This window comes from Austrofundulus limnaeus, unplaced genomic scaffold (genome assembly GCF_001266775.1).
Source record: "Austrofundulus limnaeus strain Quisiro unplaced genomic scaffold, Austrofundulus_limnaeus-1.0 Scaffold478, whole genome shotgun sequence".
NCBI lineage: Eukaryota > Metazoa > Chordata > Actinopteri > Cyprinodontiformes > Rivulidae > Austrofundulus > Austrofundulus limnaeus.
Genome location: NW_013952880.1, coordinates 182767 through 197163, shown reverse-complemented (window position 1 = coordinate 197163; position 14397 = coordinate 182767). Strand labels below are relative to the sequence as shown.

The window sequence follows — 14397 nt, the reverse complement described above, 5'->3', positions numbered from 1 at the left end:
TTTTTAGGTGGCTGTGTCTGAAGCAGGAGAGCTGAAGGAGGAACTGAAGACTCTAAAAACTGAATACCAGGCCTGTCAGTCACGTTACGAAGAAGAACGCAGTCGTCTGGAGAATGAGGTCACCACTCTGGGAGGTAAACTGGCTTCTCTGGAAAAGACTAGCCATGTGGAGAGAGAGGAGAAGGCTAAGCTGGAGAAGGAGCTGCGCAAGGTGAGATCATTTTAATAAAAGCCAGATTTTATGAATAATCTTTTTGTTTTTGAACAGACAGGTGACGGATTCTTGTCTTTGTTCATTTCAGCTGAGCGACGTTGCAGGCGAGTCCCAAGGCAGTCTCAATGTGGCTCAGGACGAGCTGGTCACCTTCAGCGAGGAGCTGGCCACCCTCTACAACCACGTCTGCATGTGCAACAACGAGACGCCCAACCGCGTCATGCTGGACTTCTACAAAGAGGGTAAGGGTGGCCGAAGCAGCCCGGAGGGCCGCGGTCGCCGCTCTCCCATCCTGCTCACCAAGGGCCTCTTCCCAGAGCCTTATAGGACCGACCTCGGCGACGGAGCCCACTCCCCAGGCTCCTCCATACCTTCTCCTGTATCTGATCACCGACGCGAGCCCATGAACATCTACAATCTGGTGGCCATAATCAGAGACCAGATCAAACACCTTCAGTTGGCCGTGGATCGCACCACGGAGCTGTCGCGCCAAAGGGTGGCCTCTCTCGAGCTCGGCACGGTCGCCGACAAGGACAAAGAGGCCTGCATGGAGGAGATCCTCAAGCTGAAGTCTGTGCTCAGCACCAAGCGGGAACAGATCGCCACTCTGCGCACCGTCCTCAAGGCCAACAAGCAGGTTAGTAGATCTACTTATCTGATGATGTTTGTGTTGATTCAGTCAGCTCCATCTTGCTGCCAAAGTGCTTGAAAGACAGAAACGGGGGAAGAGGGAGCTATTCCAGGTCCGTTCAGCTGTTGCAGTAAACGAGTTGCAGACATGATCTGTTACAAATTCTTCTGGCGAGAGAAGCCATATGGTGCCAGTTGCTCTGAGGATCTGTATGTTTAGGGTAAAGGAGCAGCCGTGCAGAGCACAAAGGACCATATCCATGAGGGTGGGTGGGTGTGCAGTTGCTTGGGCAGCTTTTCAAACTGTGTGTGGCTACTCCGTGACCATTAACACAGTTCTGAACCAAAATAAACACATGACAAACCAACTATTTTTAACCACAACTGAACCAGCATAAAATGATCATATATAGTCTTTAAACAGAGGCAGACTTGGGACATCTTTCAGCCCCTCTGAACCTTTTGTTCCCTCTTGTCCCCTCACAGACAGCTGAAGTTGCTCTGGCCAATCTGAAGAGCAAGTATGAGAACGAGAAGGCCATGGTGACAGAGACCATGATGAAGCTGAGGAACGAGCTGAAAGCTCTGAAGGAAGACGCCGCCACCTTCTCGTCTCTCCGAGCGATGTTTGCCACACGGTAAGAAGCACGACGCCACTTTCAGAGCAGACGGTAAAATTAATTCACATCCTGAATCCCAACACAGTTCATTAATAACTCACAGTAAAACAAACTGAACGTGTCACACACAAAAGCTTCACAGCTACAACCAGGTAGCCAAAGACGGGATTATTGCCACAATGTAATCTGTGTTTACCATATGTTGAGTCTGTCTGGTATCAGTTTTTATTCTCTTCATACATGACTTAATATGAAATGTAATAACAGTTTGATACAGAATGTGTCAAATCTGCGTGTTGTCATGTCTGCGTTGCTTTAGATCAGTGACTTGGCGTGTGTGAGGCTCAGATGCTAGACACACACTTGCTAATCTTCTCTGATTCCCTCAAGAAGCCGGTCAAAGGTTGTGTCCATAATCTCACCTTATCTTGGTGTGGATTATACGTTCAACACATAGTAGATTAAGTCCTTACACACTGCTTGTTTGTTTATTTATGCATGTGGGAACGCAGGCGATGGTTGCGTTCATTTGAAGTGATTATTTTTTCCTCTCAATATATTTCCATAATTATTCCCACTTGAAATTATTACCGTATGCCAGCATGATGACATGCTGAGTCAGTATTTCTCGGTGCGTTGTAAGGCTGCTTCATGAAATGAGAGTGCTCGGATATGGTATTGTACGGTTAAAGTTGCAGGGAGTGTGTCTGCAGCTCAGAAGCCCTCATGCTACTTTTACAGAAACTCAATACTTCTGCAGTGAGCTCTCTGGAGTAACTCCATACACCTGCAGAGGCTGATCAGTTCATGGATTGTGTTGTCGTGAAGTTATTTGGTGCACTATATGAGCCGAAAAGCTACAAGAAAACCTACTTATTAGCAAATTAAAGGAACATTCTAATTAAAAAACAAATAGCAACAACTACTGGAGTTATATTGCTTTTTGTTATCCTCCACCAAAGGTGAAAGAATGATGATGTTTTTGCCTGAAAACTTGTGTGTTTATTTGTCTGTAGTGTTAGCAAATTATAAACTAGTGGGCAGATTTTAATCAAACTCTAAGAAAGCATCCATTGGATGTACATCTACAACTGATTACATTCTGGAGTCTAAAGCAACTGTATCAAACACAAAAATGGCTTTAGTGAAGTCAGTTTTACAGGTACTGAGATCGGTTTAAAATTTTTTAGTTAACTTTTAGAATAGAATAGAATAGAATAGAAAGCCTTTTATTGTCATTATACACAGCATACACTGTAGACATAGTACAATGAGATTAGCATCTGCTCCCATAAAGGAGTCAATTTTATTAGTGAAATATATCTTGAACCACTGGATAAATTTTGATGAAGCTTCCTGATATTGGTCATTTTATAGAATATCAGTATTGGTCCAATAAGTAAAACTGGGCCGATATTAACGTCCAATATTGATTTCCCACTTTTTAGCTTTGTGTTTGTGTTTTGGGAGGGGAGACGGTTGGTCCAGTGGTATCTGTTTGATCATGATAGTGTTAACGATGCTGCGCAGCAGAAATAACTGCAGTAGAGAGCCATGTCAGAGGTCTGGTTGTTTATTTATAGTATCAAGAAAAGACAAGTGTATTTGTGTGTATATGTATATAAATAATTTGTTTGTTTGTGAAATATCTTTTAAAATTGGTTATCGGCCATAACGGCAATAATTATATCAGATATCAATATTGGCTGAAATTTTCATATCAGTGCATCCCTACTTCCATGAAATAACTCCATGTATGTCTGCGACCCAATTCAAGATGGCCACTACAGCCAACTGAACAAATACAAGAATGGCTACAGTTCAGTCAGTTTTAAAGACTTTGAGCTAATATTTGGTGTGATAGTAGTTGAGCATCTTCCCATTATTCCTTTTGTGTGCAAAACATATTTCCCCAGATGCCCCGCCCCACTTATCCACCTCTGTTGTAGACTTACATTCAGTCTGTTTATGGGATTCATGTATTGGTATGTAAATTCCATCCTATATGGCACAGAGTTGGGTCAGGGGTTCTTTGAAAAGCTGAGGGGACTTGCCTGAGTGAAGTTTCCCACACCCCCCCCACACCCCCCCTCCTTTGTTTCCCCTTATACTCCTTCCATCCTTCCTCCAAAGCGAACGCACGGTTCTTCAGTCGTCTGTAGGAGCTAAAGCCCTCTACAGGATCTCAGTTTCCCAGAGTAATCACCTCTGATGGTGTGTAAAGATGGATTTCTGAGATGGGAGAAAGTTACAGTGTGCGGGCCTCCATGAAGGGAGATGGAGTGGAACACAAAGAATGTTTGAGTTTTTGTTCGAGCCATGTGTGTGACCGTACACCCCTCGCTTGTAATTGAATTTAGAGAGAATTTCTGTACTGTGAGAATGTGATGATGGACATGTAGGGTTAAATGTATAAGTGTGTGTGTGTGTGCGCTCTCCTCATCGTTTCTGTGTGTGTGTGAGCCTCTCCAGCTGCAGTCTGTGGTGTCAAGTTAACAGTAAACTCCAGCCTCCAACATTCCTGACACATGCCTCGGCATGCCTTCTTCTACCACAGATTAGGAGTCAGTCTTGTTTTCAGAACTATCCAATTTATTAGTTTGACACAATTTAATATTTTCCTTTTTTCTCCCAATGACAGCCAAAATGAGCTTTTTATTATTCATAAATAATCTCTATATAAATGATTTAGTTGGCTCAGTGGTTCTGTTCCATCGTCTAACCCTGTAAAAGATGCAGATAATGTTTTTTGTTTGTCAAAGTTGGCGTCTATTCATCCTCAACAGGCCAGCAGCAGCCTCCTGCCTGTCTTGGTTTATTGTGCCGCAGCACTCGATCAGCAGGCCAAAAAGACGACTATTGTATCCCCACCCTTTTAAAGTCCACTGAAAAGACCCCGTCTTTTTTTCCCGGGAAACTCACACGGCCTCCCATGTGAGACAGACTGAAGCGTCTGAAGAGACACCAGCACCCCTCACCCTCCCAGCAAGGGTCGTTCCCCAATCTCACACAGGGTTTAATGAAGGAGCACTGATCCCCTTTGTGGGTGTGTGTGTGTGGGTGTCCCACAGTGACTGAAGCTGCACACACAAGCAGGGAAGGACATGGTTTATGTTTGTGTGGTGGTCTGGCTGGGGCACAGTTCACATGGCCAGAGACCACGTGCAGCTCGGCACACAACCAAAACATCTGCTTTTCCCTATGACTCAGCCCACCCCAACAAGGCTTTTTCTCCAAACCTTAAAGTGTTTTCCAGACATTTTGAGTGGTCTAACTTTTTTAAAACCGTTTTTTTAAAGTATCCTTATCCTGATGCAGTAAAAATGTAGAAAAGGACAATAACTCTAGAAAACATCAAATATGTGCTCAAATAGTATGTCATCCTAACAGTTGTATTTATGTTTATTCATATTTAATATTTAATAAGCGTAAGTTGTTTTATTTTGTTCAAACAATTGGTATTTACTGAGAAGAACTAAATCACACTATGAAAATGGCTATTATATTCACTTAGTGACCTAATAAAAATCAGGTTTCTGCACATTTTCTGTTTTGCTGAGCCTAAATCAATTTGTAGAATAAAACTGAGCTTGCTGTTCCCCTCCAAAATAAAGGCTTTAATGTCAGATCATTCGAATGTAATAGCGTGGTGATATTTACCAACAGCATTAAATCGGGATATTTTTTACTGTTCAGTTAGAGAATAGAACCGTCAAAATGAACCTGTCCCTTCAAAGCGACTGCTGTAAATCCCTCATGTTTCTGCGTCAGCCACGCAGAAACTACAGACGTCTAGGAAAGGAAGGAGTGGCCGAATCAAGCAGGCTTGAGCAGCAGCAAGGAAATGATGAGGCTTGAAAGGAGAGATAAAACCCAGGAGAGAGGATGAACATGAAACAGGATTGCTGCAACAGCAGATAGAGTTGAAACAAGTGACCCAGTTTTTCTACCTGTCCAGTATAAAAGCATGATGCTGCTGCAAACAGAAGCAGGACGGACTTCATTATTTTTTGATTTGATGGGAGTCAGAAGTGATTCTGTCTCACCTAAACCAGATAACTGGAGATTGGGTGTGAATAGATGCTTGAATCTCTGATACTTCTAGGTTCATTTCACTCCTCCCCTACTCAGCCTGTTCCTCAGGTGACACAAAATCTCTACAAGGTTAAGCTATTGGAAAAAGAATATCAAGGCTTTCAGATTACAGAATAATAATCTTTCTGGATATATAACTAAAAATGCATTTTTAAACACCTCTGTTGATGTAATGTGGTGGAGAGAGCTGAAATGGCTGATGGAGTCAGAGGTTAATGCTGCAGGAGCTTCTTCACTGTTCAGGCCTGAACTCCGTGGCTTAATGGCGCCACCTGGTGGTGATAAATTAACTACAGACAAGTCCTATAATAAAGGGAGCATTTGAAGTGAGGTTGTAGTTAGGTGTATATTATTAGCAATTCTTTGCTTGTGTCTGTTTGTTAACAAAATATCTCCTAAACCAGTGTTCTTTCAAAGTGGGGGGCACTAGGGCAGAGTTTAGTCCTAAAAATAGCAGCTATGTTCATTTTTTAAGGGATGCAAGGCCTTTAACAATACAAAGTAAATCAGTAATAAAAACAGAATCATTTTATGCCTTTGAAGTAAAGCCTTTTAAATCAGTTTACTGTTGTGGAGAAAACCTCCAGATACTCGTCTGTTCAACACCAGAGTGAACGTTCACATCTGACCTCACAGTTTCTGTCTGTTCCTCTCTTGCAGTTGTGATGAATATGTTATGCAGCTGGAGGAAATGCAGAGGCAGCTGGCCGCGGCGGAGGATGAGAAGAAGACCCTGAACTCTCTGCTGCGGATGGCCATCCAGCAGAAGCTGGCCCTGACGCAGCGTCTGGAAGACCTGGAGTTCGACCACGAGCAGACCCGCCGTGGAGGCGGCGCAGGCCGCTCCAAGGTGCGCAGCAAGCCCACTGCCACCGCCGCTGGCAACAACCCCCACGTAAGTCAGAGTCTCACATGCTCCGCCTCCAACCGACCAGAGCCCAACAACGCTCTGCCCAACGGCATTCTGGGAGGCCCCGTCGTCTTCTGCAGCGAGAAGTACAAGATCTACTGCGACTGAGAGGCGGCTGCAAAGTCTGCATGGACTGCTGTGTACAGAGGGGAGGGGGGGTGTGGTACCCTCCCCGCCCTTAGTGTTAAAGAGCCCCACTCGCTCGCTTCGCTCCCTGACCGGCCTGCGCTCCTCTAGGGACTGCTGTGTTTCTAACCGGCTGCTCGTTTGTGTTGTTGTTAACGCTTAGGGGAATGCCGATGTGTGTACAGTGTGCACTAGACGTTTGGACTGCAGTAGACATGTGTGGCATGTGGGGTTAAGGGTCCTGGTTATGTTGGGGGGTGGGGTTGTGGATATTATGAGGTGTCTATTCTTTCCACTGTCTCGGTGCTGTACATTTGATGTAAAAGGTGTTTGTCTGTTCTGGCCTCCTGATGGCTCGCCCGGTAACATAAACACAACGTCTGAGTAGGTGGAGGCTAACGATGATGTCATTCATGGTCATATGACTTAATGACATCCTCACTTTTTTAGGCATGTCTGTTGGCATTGGTGCTCCTTTGTGGGGGTAAACTATCCCCCAACTCCCCCTTCTCTCCACCTTGGCCAGGACTGACCCGTGTCCGGCTGAGCACCTTTTAATCAAGGGACTCTTTAATGTTTACAACAAGAAACATAAACTAAAATATGCAAGCTCCTCCTGCTTCATAGCTAGGGGAGCAAAATATAAATTTCTATATGAAATTGAAACTCACAGGGGGAGTCAGGGGTTTTATAATGAGATATTAAGTGCAGAAAAGGAGCACCTGTGACCACAGGTGTTTTATTTTAGGATCATTTTAAAGCTGTGATGCTAGCACACCAATACAATGAGATAAATAGAATCGCATGGCTTTGCAGCTTAGGAGCTTTTTACCTGTGTTTCCCCGTCCTGTTGTCCGGTGTGTGAAATAGGATGAACTCGTGCTACAGGGCTCTACATTGTAAAAACAGATGAGAGTAAATTGGGGGACAGGAAATCTCGAGAGGGCTACTCGTTCACATTCGACCCAATGCGACGGATTTGTTCCGAGCCATGCTTACAGGAGAGAGAGAACGTTTTGACAAATCGATCTCCGCGTCTAAATTAAGTGTACTTCAGCTCAGGTGCCTCAGGTTCCTCTTCTTTCTGTCTGAAATGGTAAAACTCCATTACTGTGAACACAGATAACAATATAGTTTTGTTTCGAAGTAATATTTTTTAAAGACGGAGCAAATTGTCGAAGAGCACAACTCGAATAATACGGATAGAAAAACCGGATAATAATGAATCTAAAACTAAAGCGCTCGGCGAAAGTGCCTGTCGAAACAAACACTTGCTGTATTTATGTGTTGATGTAAAGCCCTGTCCTTGTGTCAGTACAGCCCTACTCTCTCCCTTTTTTCCCCTTTTTGTTTGGGAGATTACTCAGCTGTTGAATAATCTCACAAGGTTCTTGCGTGTCTTGTTATAACAACCTTCTCTCCTGTAGATTGTCAGCAGCTTGCTCCCCCTCAGCATCACCACTCACTCTTTAACTTAGGCCAAGGACTTGTGGGGAAAATGGTCCCCTAAATATTATTGTCAGGTAACCTCTCATACTCAGTGTATCAGTGTTGAAGTGAACGGCCCTCGTGTTTGTGTGTGTGCGCTACATTTTTACCCATTGCAAATCGAGGGCCTCTCATTTTCCTTTGTTGTTCGGTGTGAGGACGGAACAACGCAATGTTTTAGTATTGATAATAGCTTTAAACCATTGCAAGCTAGTATTAAGCAAATGGTAAAAAATATAAAGTGGGGCTTGTGTGTGTTTTTTAATAAATCCATGTACTGCTTGTGGATCATAGACATGTTAGCTTTACGATGCTAAAAGCAGGGTTGATGTAAGGAAATCCTGCAAGACGTTTTTTTTTTTTAAATTAGCATTTTCTAACACTATAAAGCTATATATCTATATTCTTAATATGCCACATTCAGGTTGTGATCTTGCAGGATCCTAATACAGTGTTCCTTCCTTTTAAATGCAAACACTTTTAGGATTTTCAAAACAGAACGCTGTCGGCAGTCAACCCTGCTTTAGTGTGCATCTATAAGCCACAGCACAAAAAGCATGATAACGAGGCTATTGTACACTTTAGAGAGAAAAAAGAACAAATCAGCCTCCTTTAGAGGTCAGTCACTCCTATGTTTGATTTTCACTTAACATACGAGTATGATATGTTCTATCAGTTTGTGCTGATTATAGAAAAAGGTGTGCAGAGTAGAGGCGTGATTATAAAACCAGCTTTGGAGAGAGGAGGTTAGATAGTCAGACGTACTGGTGAGGAGGAAAACCAGATGTCTGTCTGAGAGATGCCGTGGAACAAACGTGTCCACGAGTTTCCTGAGGGAGAAACTCCCGGTGAAGCTCGGAGGAAGAAAACCAATAAGTGGTTTTGATTCCAAGCAGAGGACATTGATTTCTCTCCCCGTGTATAGGCTCTGTGTCTTCACCGAGCACTAACTAGATCTCAGGATGTGATCGTGGCTAGACTCTCCTGTCCTCCTTTTTTTTTTTTTTTAGATAGATGAATTCTAACGTAGCTCCAGCTAGTTTCAAATCAACGTCCAGCTTTCTCTGGCGTCATTCCGATACGCCACCTTAAAAGCTCCGCCTACCTCTTCCTGCAGGCTCCTCCCTCGTCGACCTCTTCACGTTTCACACGGTGCACATTGGTTCTGACTCCTCTTCAGCCTGCATGTCGAAGACACAACTCGTGTTTTCATTAACCTGCACGCCAGGTGATCTCATCTCCTTTGATTCTTTTGTTTTGTTTTTTTGTCTGAGTGCGGCTTCATCTTCGAGCTGCAAATTAAAACTAAAAGTTCATGGTCCTTGTGAGTGGATGTGCTTTCAGAAACACATCGACAGCGCTGCTTTCACTAACTTCCTTCGTCTATGTGGTGTCAGATTACTTTCAGATTACCCCTCAAAAAACTAATTCTGGTCATTTCTTTGTTTCTCCGTTTTGCAGTAAATGACAGTATTTCTGCTCGGACGACGAACAAAGACCTAAATATGCTGAAACCAGAGGTGTAAAAAATACCTAAAAGTAAAAGTATTTTAACAAAATCGTCACAGTGGAAGCACATTTCTCACAAGTTCAATGAACCTCTTTGAAATTGTGATTGGCTAATCTAACCGTCCAATGAGAAGCCAGGGGAGATGTGGTCATTTCTCAGTGTAATTAAGCTGTTTTTTTTTTTGTTTTTTATTATTATTATTAGTTTGTTTATTTTAACCTGCGCACTTTCATTACATAGAATTATAAGATACTATAATTGATCTAATAGGAAAGCATGGTAGTACTATGGTTTGTGAGTTATCCCTTTTTATATAAGTAGAACTAACCCATCTATTTGAAATGAATTAAAATACATTTACTTGATAAAATGCTCTACAAACCATTTATGTACTATTATGAAACTGTCCTCAAGATGTTATCCATCAAATAACCATTTTTTAATTGTTTTTGCTACATTTTTACGTGTTAAGTTGTTTGGTTTTCTGTTCTACTGCCATGATCTGTGTGGAAAAAAACAATCCAGGGTGATTCAATTCTGGGGTTTTTTCATGTATTTATTATTCCTAGGAATAGTTCAAAATTACAAAATGAAACTTGACAACGCTCTGATTCATGTGGGTAAGTTGTGTTTGGAGGAAGAGGGATACACACAAAAGAAGAAGAATTGGAGCGATTCTCTGTGCTTTTCCAAGCTCTTCTTACCAAGAGCGTTCCACCGAAACGCGATCGCTGGCCTCCAGAATTCTCTGCAAAGGGCGACAATTAAATTCCAAATTGGAATTGCTTCATTCTCTCTTTATCGTGCCAAATCTTGGTACACCGTTTAGGTCAAGAAAGCATAAAAAAAAATAGATAAAAGAATCAGGAATAAGACAAGCCGTCACCGATGTAGGCGCAGCTGGAGGAGCGCTCTCTCCTCCGGCGAGCACCTGGTCCAGGTTTTGTTATGTTTTGGTTTGTTTAGTTCTGACCATTAGTGCCTTTCATTGTTTCAAGGGAGAATCTTAGATTACTGTTTTATGTTTATTTTTTTTCTTTTTATAGCTGAAGACTTTGGATTTTAACTAACTGTGAGCAGCAATAAAAAAAGCAAAAGGGAATTTTATTTCGCCCCTTTTTTCTGCACGAGTGAGACGATAGTTTTAAACAGTGAAATTGTTTTGAATTCTGCAGGTCAGTGATCCGGTTAATAAATTCAGGGGTATTAAAAGGTTTTTTTTAATTATTATTTTTTATATCAAACTTTTGGGAACCAAAGGCTTTCTTTGGCCTCCTGATATTGAACAAACAACTCCTGGCGCCTGTTTGGAGTAAATCAGTGTACTATTGGAAACATCTCTAGCTTTGTTTGGTGAAGGTAATGTGATATCAATAGTATTGTTGGGGAAAAATAAAAAGTGCAGCGAGCACATTTTATCTTTCTTTTTTGTTCAATTAAACTTTTTTGTTGTTTTTTTATTATTATTGTTTTGTTTTTTTACATTGTTATTGAATCTGTAGGTTTTCAGTAAACAGAAAACAGATTTAGCATCAACAAGCTTGAATAGTGCCATTTCTTAGCCAATGCTTGTTTGTTGAGGCGTTAAAAGTTACCAATATGGAAGAAAGCTACAAAATAAAAGTGCAATTCTGATGCTATTTTTGTTTTTTTTATATATATATCTTTATAGGAGAGGTTTTCTGTTTGCTGGAAGCTAAAGATTTCTGATAAATAAAAGAAAACAAAAAAAAATTAGCTGTGCAAAATATTCATATTGTCTTTCAGTATTGATCCATAATAAGAGTTTGATATCTTTATATAAAATAACGACTTCACTCGTCCGTTGGTATTTATTTGACTTTGTCATGCAGTACTGTAATCTTATCAATAATGTGCATTATGATTAGTGGTATATTGATTACAACTAAATGTCATGCATGTTTCTCAGTCATGGGACCTTTACACAGAAGTGAAAACAAACATGTCGACTACTTGTCAGGATGTTTTTTGGGGAAAAAAATTGAAGAAAACTAAATGAGAAGTTTGATGTATTACTGCTGAATTAATCCTCTGGAAGTGTTTGTTTTCTAGTTGGGAGGGTGTGTTGCTGTGTAAGGGTAGTCATACTGAATAAAGGTAATAAATGTGACTCAGGTTTCAGTGTCTTTTTTTAAAGCTCAGCAGGAGCAGTGAACAGTCGAAATAGGTAGTGTGTGTGTGTGTTTTAGTGTTCCCAGCTGGAAATCGGGGGAAGAAGGGGGACTTCCCAGCTGCCCAAGTGGCTCCAGGACATGATCACATTTCACACAATGAACAAAAACACCCCTGCTCTCCCTGCTTCCTCTGCTGCTTCACTTAAATCTGAACGTCTGCTTTTCTTCCCTCATTTTCCTCTCACTCTCCCTTCCTCCTGGAGATATGGCCACACACTGATTGGACCCAGTTAGTTTTTTTTAATTTTTATTTTATTTTTATACCTTTGACACACCCAGAATGTTCCAGTCTCCTGTGGCTTTCTGTGATTTCTTTAATTTTTTTCACAACCTTCATTGAATTCAAAAGAAACACAATTTTAGAGCTTTTCTCACACCCAAAAAGAAATTTATGCATCCTTTTATCAGGCTTTTTCTATGTTTTCCTCTAAAACTCACAGCTTAAAATACAAGTTCTTGTATTTCTTGTGCGAGGGTCACCACTGCGAACAAACACGTGCAATCATTTGTATTTCTTTGACGCTGGATGCCCTTCCTGATGGCCTCAGGGTTACAAGACCACAGCACAGATCAGCTGTGGCAGCCCCCCTTCATGCTGATGAGTCGATATTTCCTGCCCACCACTCAAGAAAAATTGGACAGATTTTAATAAAACCTTCAGATAGCTCCAGAGCTTTTAGTTCGCTAAATTCAAGATGGCTGCCACAGCCTAACAAAATGCAACAATGGCTATAGCTCAACTGATTTCCCGTTTATTAACCTAAACATGGTGTGGTTGTAGCCGAGCATGCTAACAAAGAGCTAATACGCCTCACAGTATCGCGTGGGGTTACACACAAGATCATTAATGAAGTTTGACCAAAACAAATGATTTCAGTTCATAAATTTGTGCAGCACGTTTCAGCAACGAGACGATTCAAAGTGTTTTACAAAACATGAGGTATCTTTTCAATGTTTTTAAAACACCAGCATGAAAATCTGCGGGCAGTTCCTTAACGGAATGTTAAAGTAAGACTGCGGACACCCTGAGTTCTTTTAAATCAAGATTAAAACAACATGTTTAGAGTTGCCTTTACCTGTTCTGTACAGAACATTAATTTCAGTCTGTGGTCCAACTTTTCTCTCTGTCAATGTAATTTACTCCTTTTTATTGTTTTCATCATGTAAAACACTTTGAATTGTCTTGTTGCTGAAATGTCCTATACTAATAAACTTGCCTTTTACATTAGACAGTGATGGTGACGTGAACAGCCTGAAACCTCACTCTCGGCTCCAATTTCAGCTGTGGGTCTGAAGAATTAGTCGAGTTATTTGCATTGTGTGGCCGCTGTCTTGAACGGGGTTAACACCAAAAGTTAATCAGATTTAGATATACAGCCAATAAGTACTTTTTGATAGTTTCACTAAAATCTATCCTCTGGTTAATGAGGTATTTTTGCTAACACAATAGATAAATGAACATGTACTTGTACGCGCAGAGGCTAAAGAATTGTTAATTTTTGGCCCTTGATAACTTCAGTAACAGCTGTGTACTTGGAACAGGAGCTAAAAACACTTATTTGGAGAACATAAAATGGGTCAAACTCAAAAAAAATTCTTTATATTTGCTGCTTGGTTGCTCGTTCACTTGTAGTTAATTAAAGGTGTTTGAATTACATGAATGATAAAACATTGTCCCAATAAATGACATGCAAGTTAAAAGTTACGTTTACAGCTGTTAATTGGTGTAGAGCAGGGGTGTCCAAGCATTTTGCCACATGGGCCAAAATCATAAAGTCAGAAGGACTTGAGGGCCAAAAATAATTTTCCTTTACCTGCTCAACAATAAACTAAGCATTGAATACTTAAATTAAACAAAGTAGTCAGATTTATTGCTGGAAATGGATGCGTAAATTAATCTAGATCCAGAACTTTAAAAGTAGGATTCCCTTATTGAAATAAATTTTCTAGGTTTTAATTGGGGGAAAAAATAGCCCACAGGATTTAGGTCACTCATTAAAAATGCTTGCTGTATTCAGACAAATTTAATAAATTAATTAAAAGGAGTGCAGCAAAATTAGTTTCTGAGCAGAAGTCACTAAATAGATGTGGAAAAAGCTAAGAGTCTGGTTATTCAAGACAAATAATTGTTATTGTTGCCATTATTTTTTATTATAAGATTTTACTTTGTGATAAATTTGCCCTAATAAATAGAAAGTCTCCATCAAACACCTGTGTCGGGGGATAAATTTGTAAACAAATTTGTATAATTCTTGAACTGAAGTCAGGGGCCACACAAAATCAGTTCAGGGGCCACAAATGGCCCCCGGGCCACACTTTGGACATGCCTGGCTTAGAGTCAGAAATCAATAACACACACACACGCACATTTGTTCTTCTGTCCTCATGGCGACTTTGCATTGACTTCCCATTTACCGGTCATTTCTATAGCCTAACCCTGACCCCTTATCCTAACCCACATATAGTATTTCCCTCAATGGGGACCAGGGCCCCATAAGGAACAGCAGGCTGTGTGTATCAGGAAAATGATCAAAAAACATCCCCCAGCAGGTAATAAAAACATGTACACACACACACACACACACACACACACACACACACACACACAC

The 14397-nt window shown here is 41.2% G+C and overlaps 1 protein-coding gene across 2 annotated transcripts in view; it reads left to right on the top strand.

Annotated features, from left to right (window-relative positions):
* The window catches only part of LOC106529942 (protein bicaudal D homolog 2), a 40674-nt gene extending 28950 nt beyond the window's left edge, over positions 1 to 11724 (top strand). For both annotated transcript variants that reach the window (XM_014025474.1, XM_014025473.1), the window contains 4 exons: positions 8 to 211; positions 303 to 851; positions 1331 to 1482; positions 6220 to 11724. In XM_014025474.1, coding sequence (XP_013880928.1) covers positions 8 to 211; positions 303 to 851; positions 1331 to 1482; positions 6220 to 6577 — 1263 coding nt within the window. In that variant the 3' untranslated portion in view covers positions 6578 to 11724. The remainder of the gene's footprint in view (positions 1 to 7; positions 212 to 302; positions 852 to 1330; positions 1483 to 6219) is intronic.
* Positions 11725 to 14397: the final 2673 nt, after the last annotated feature.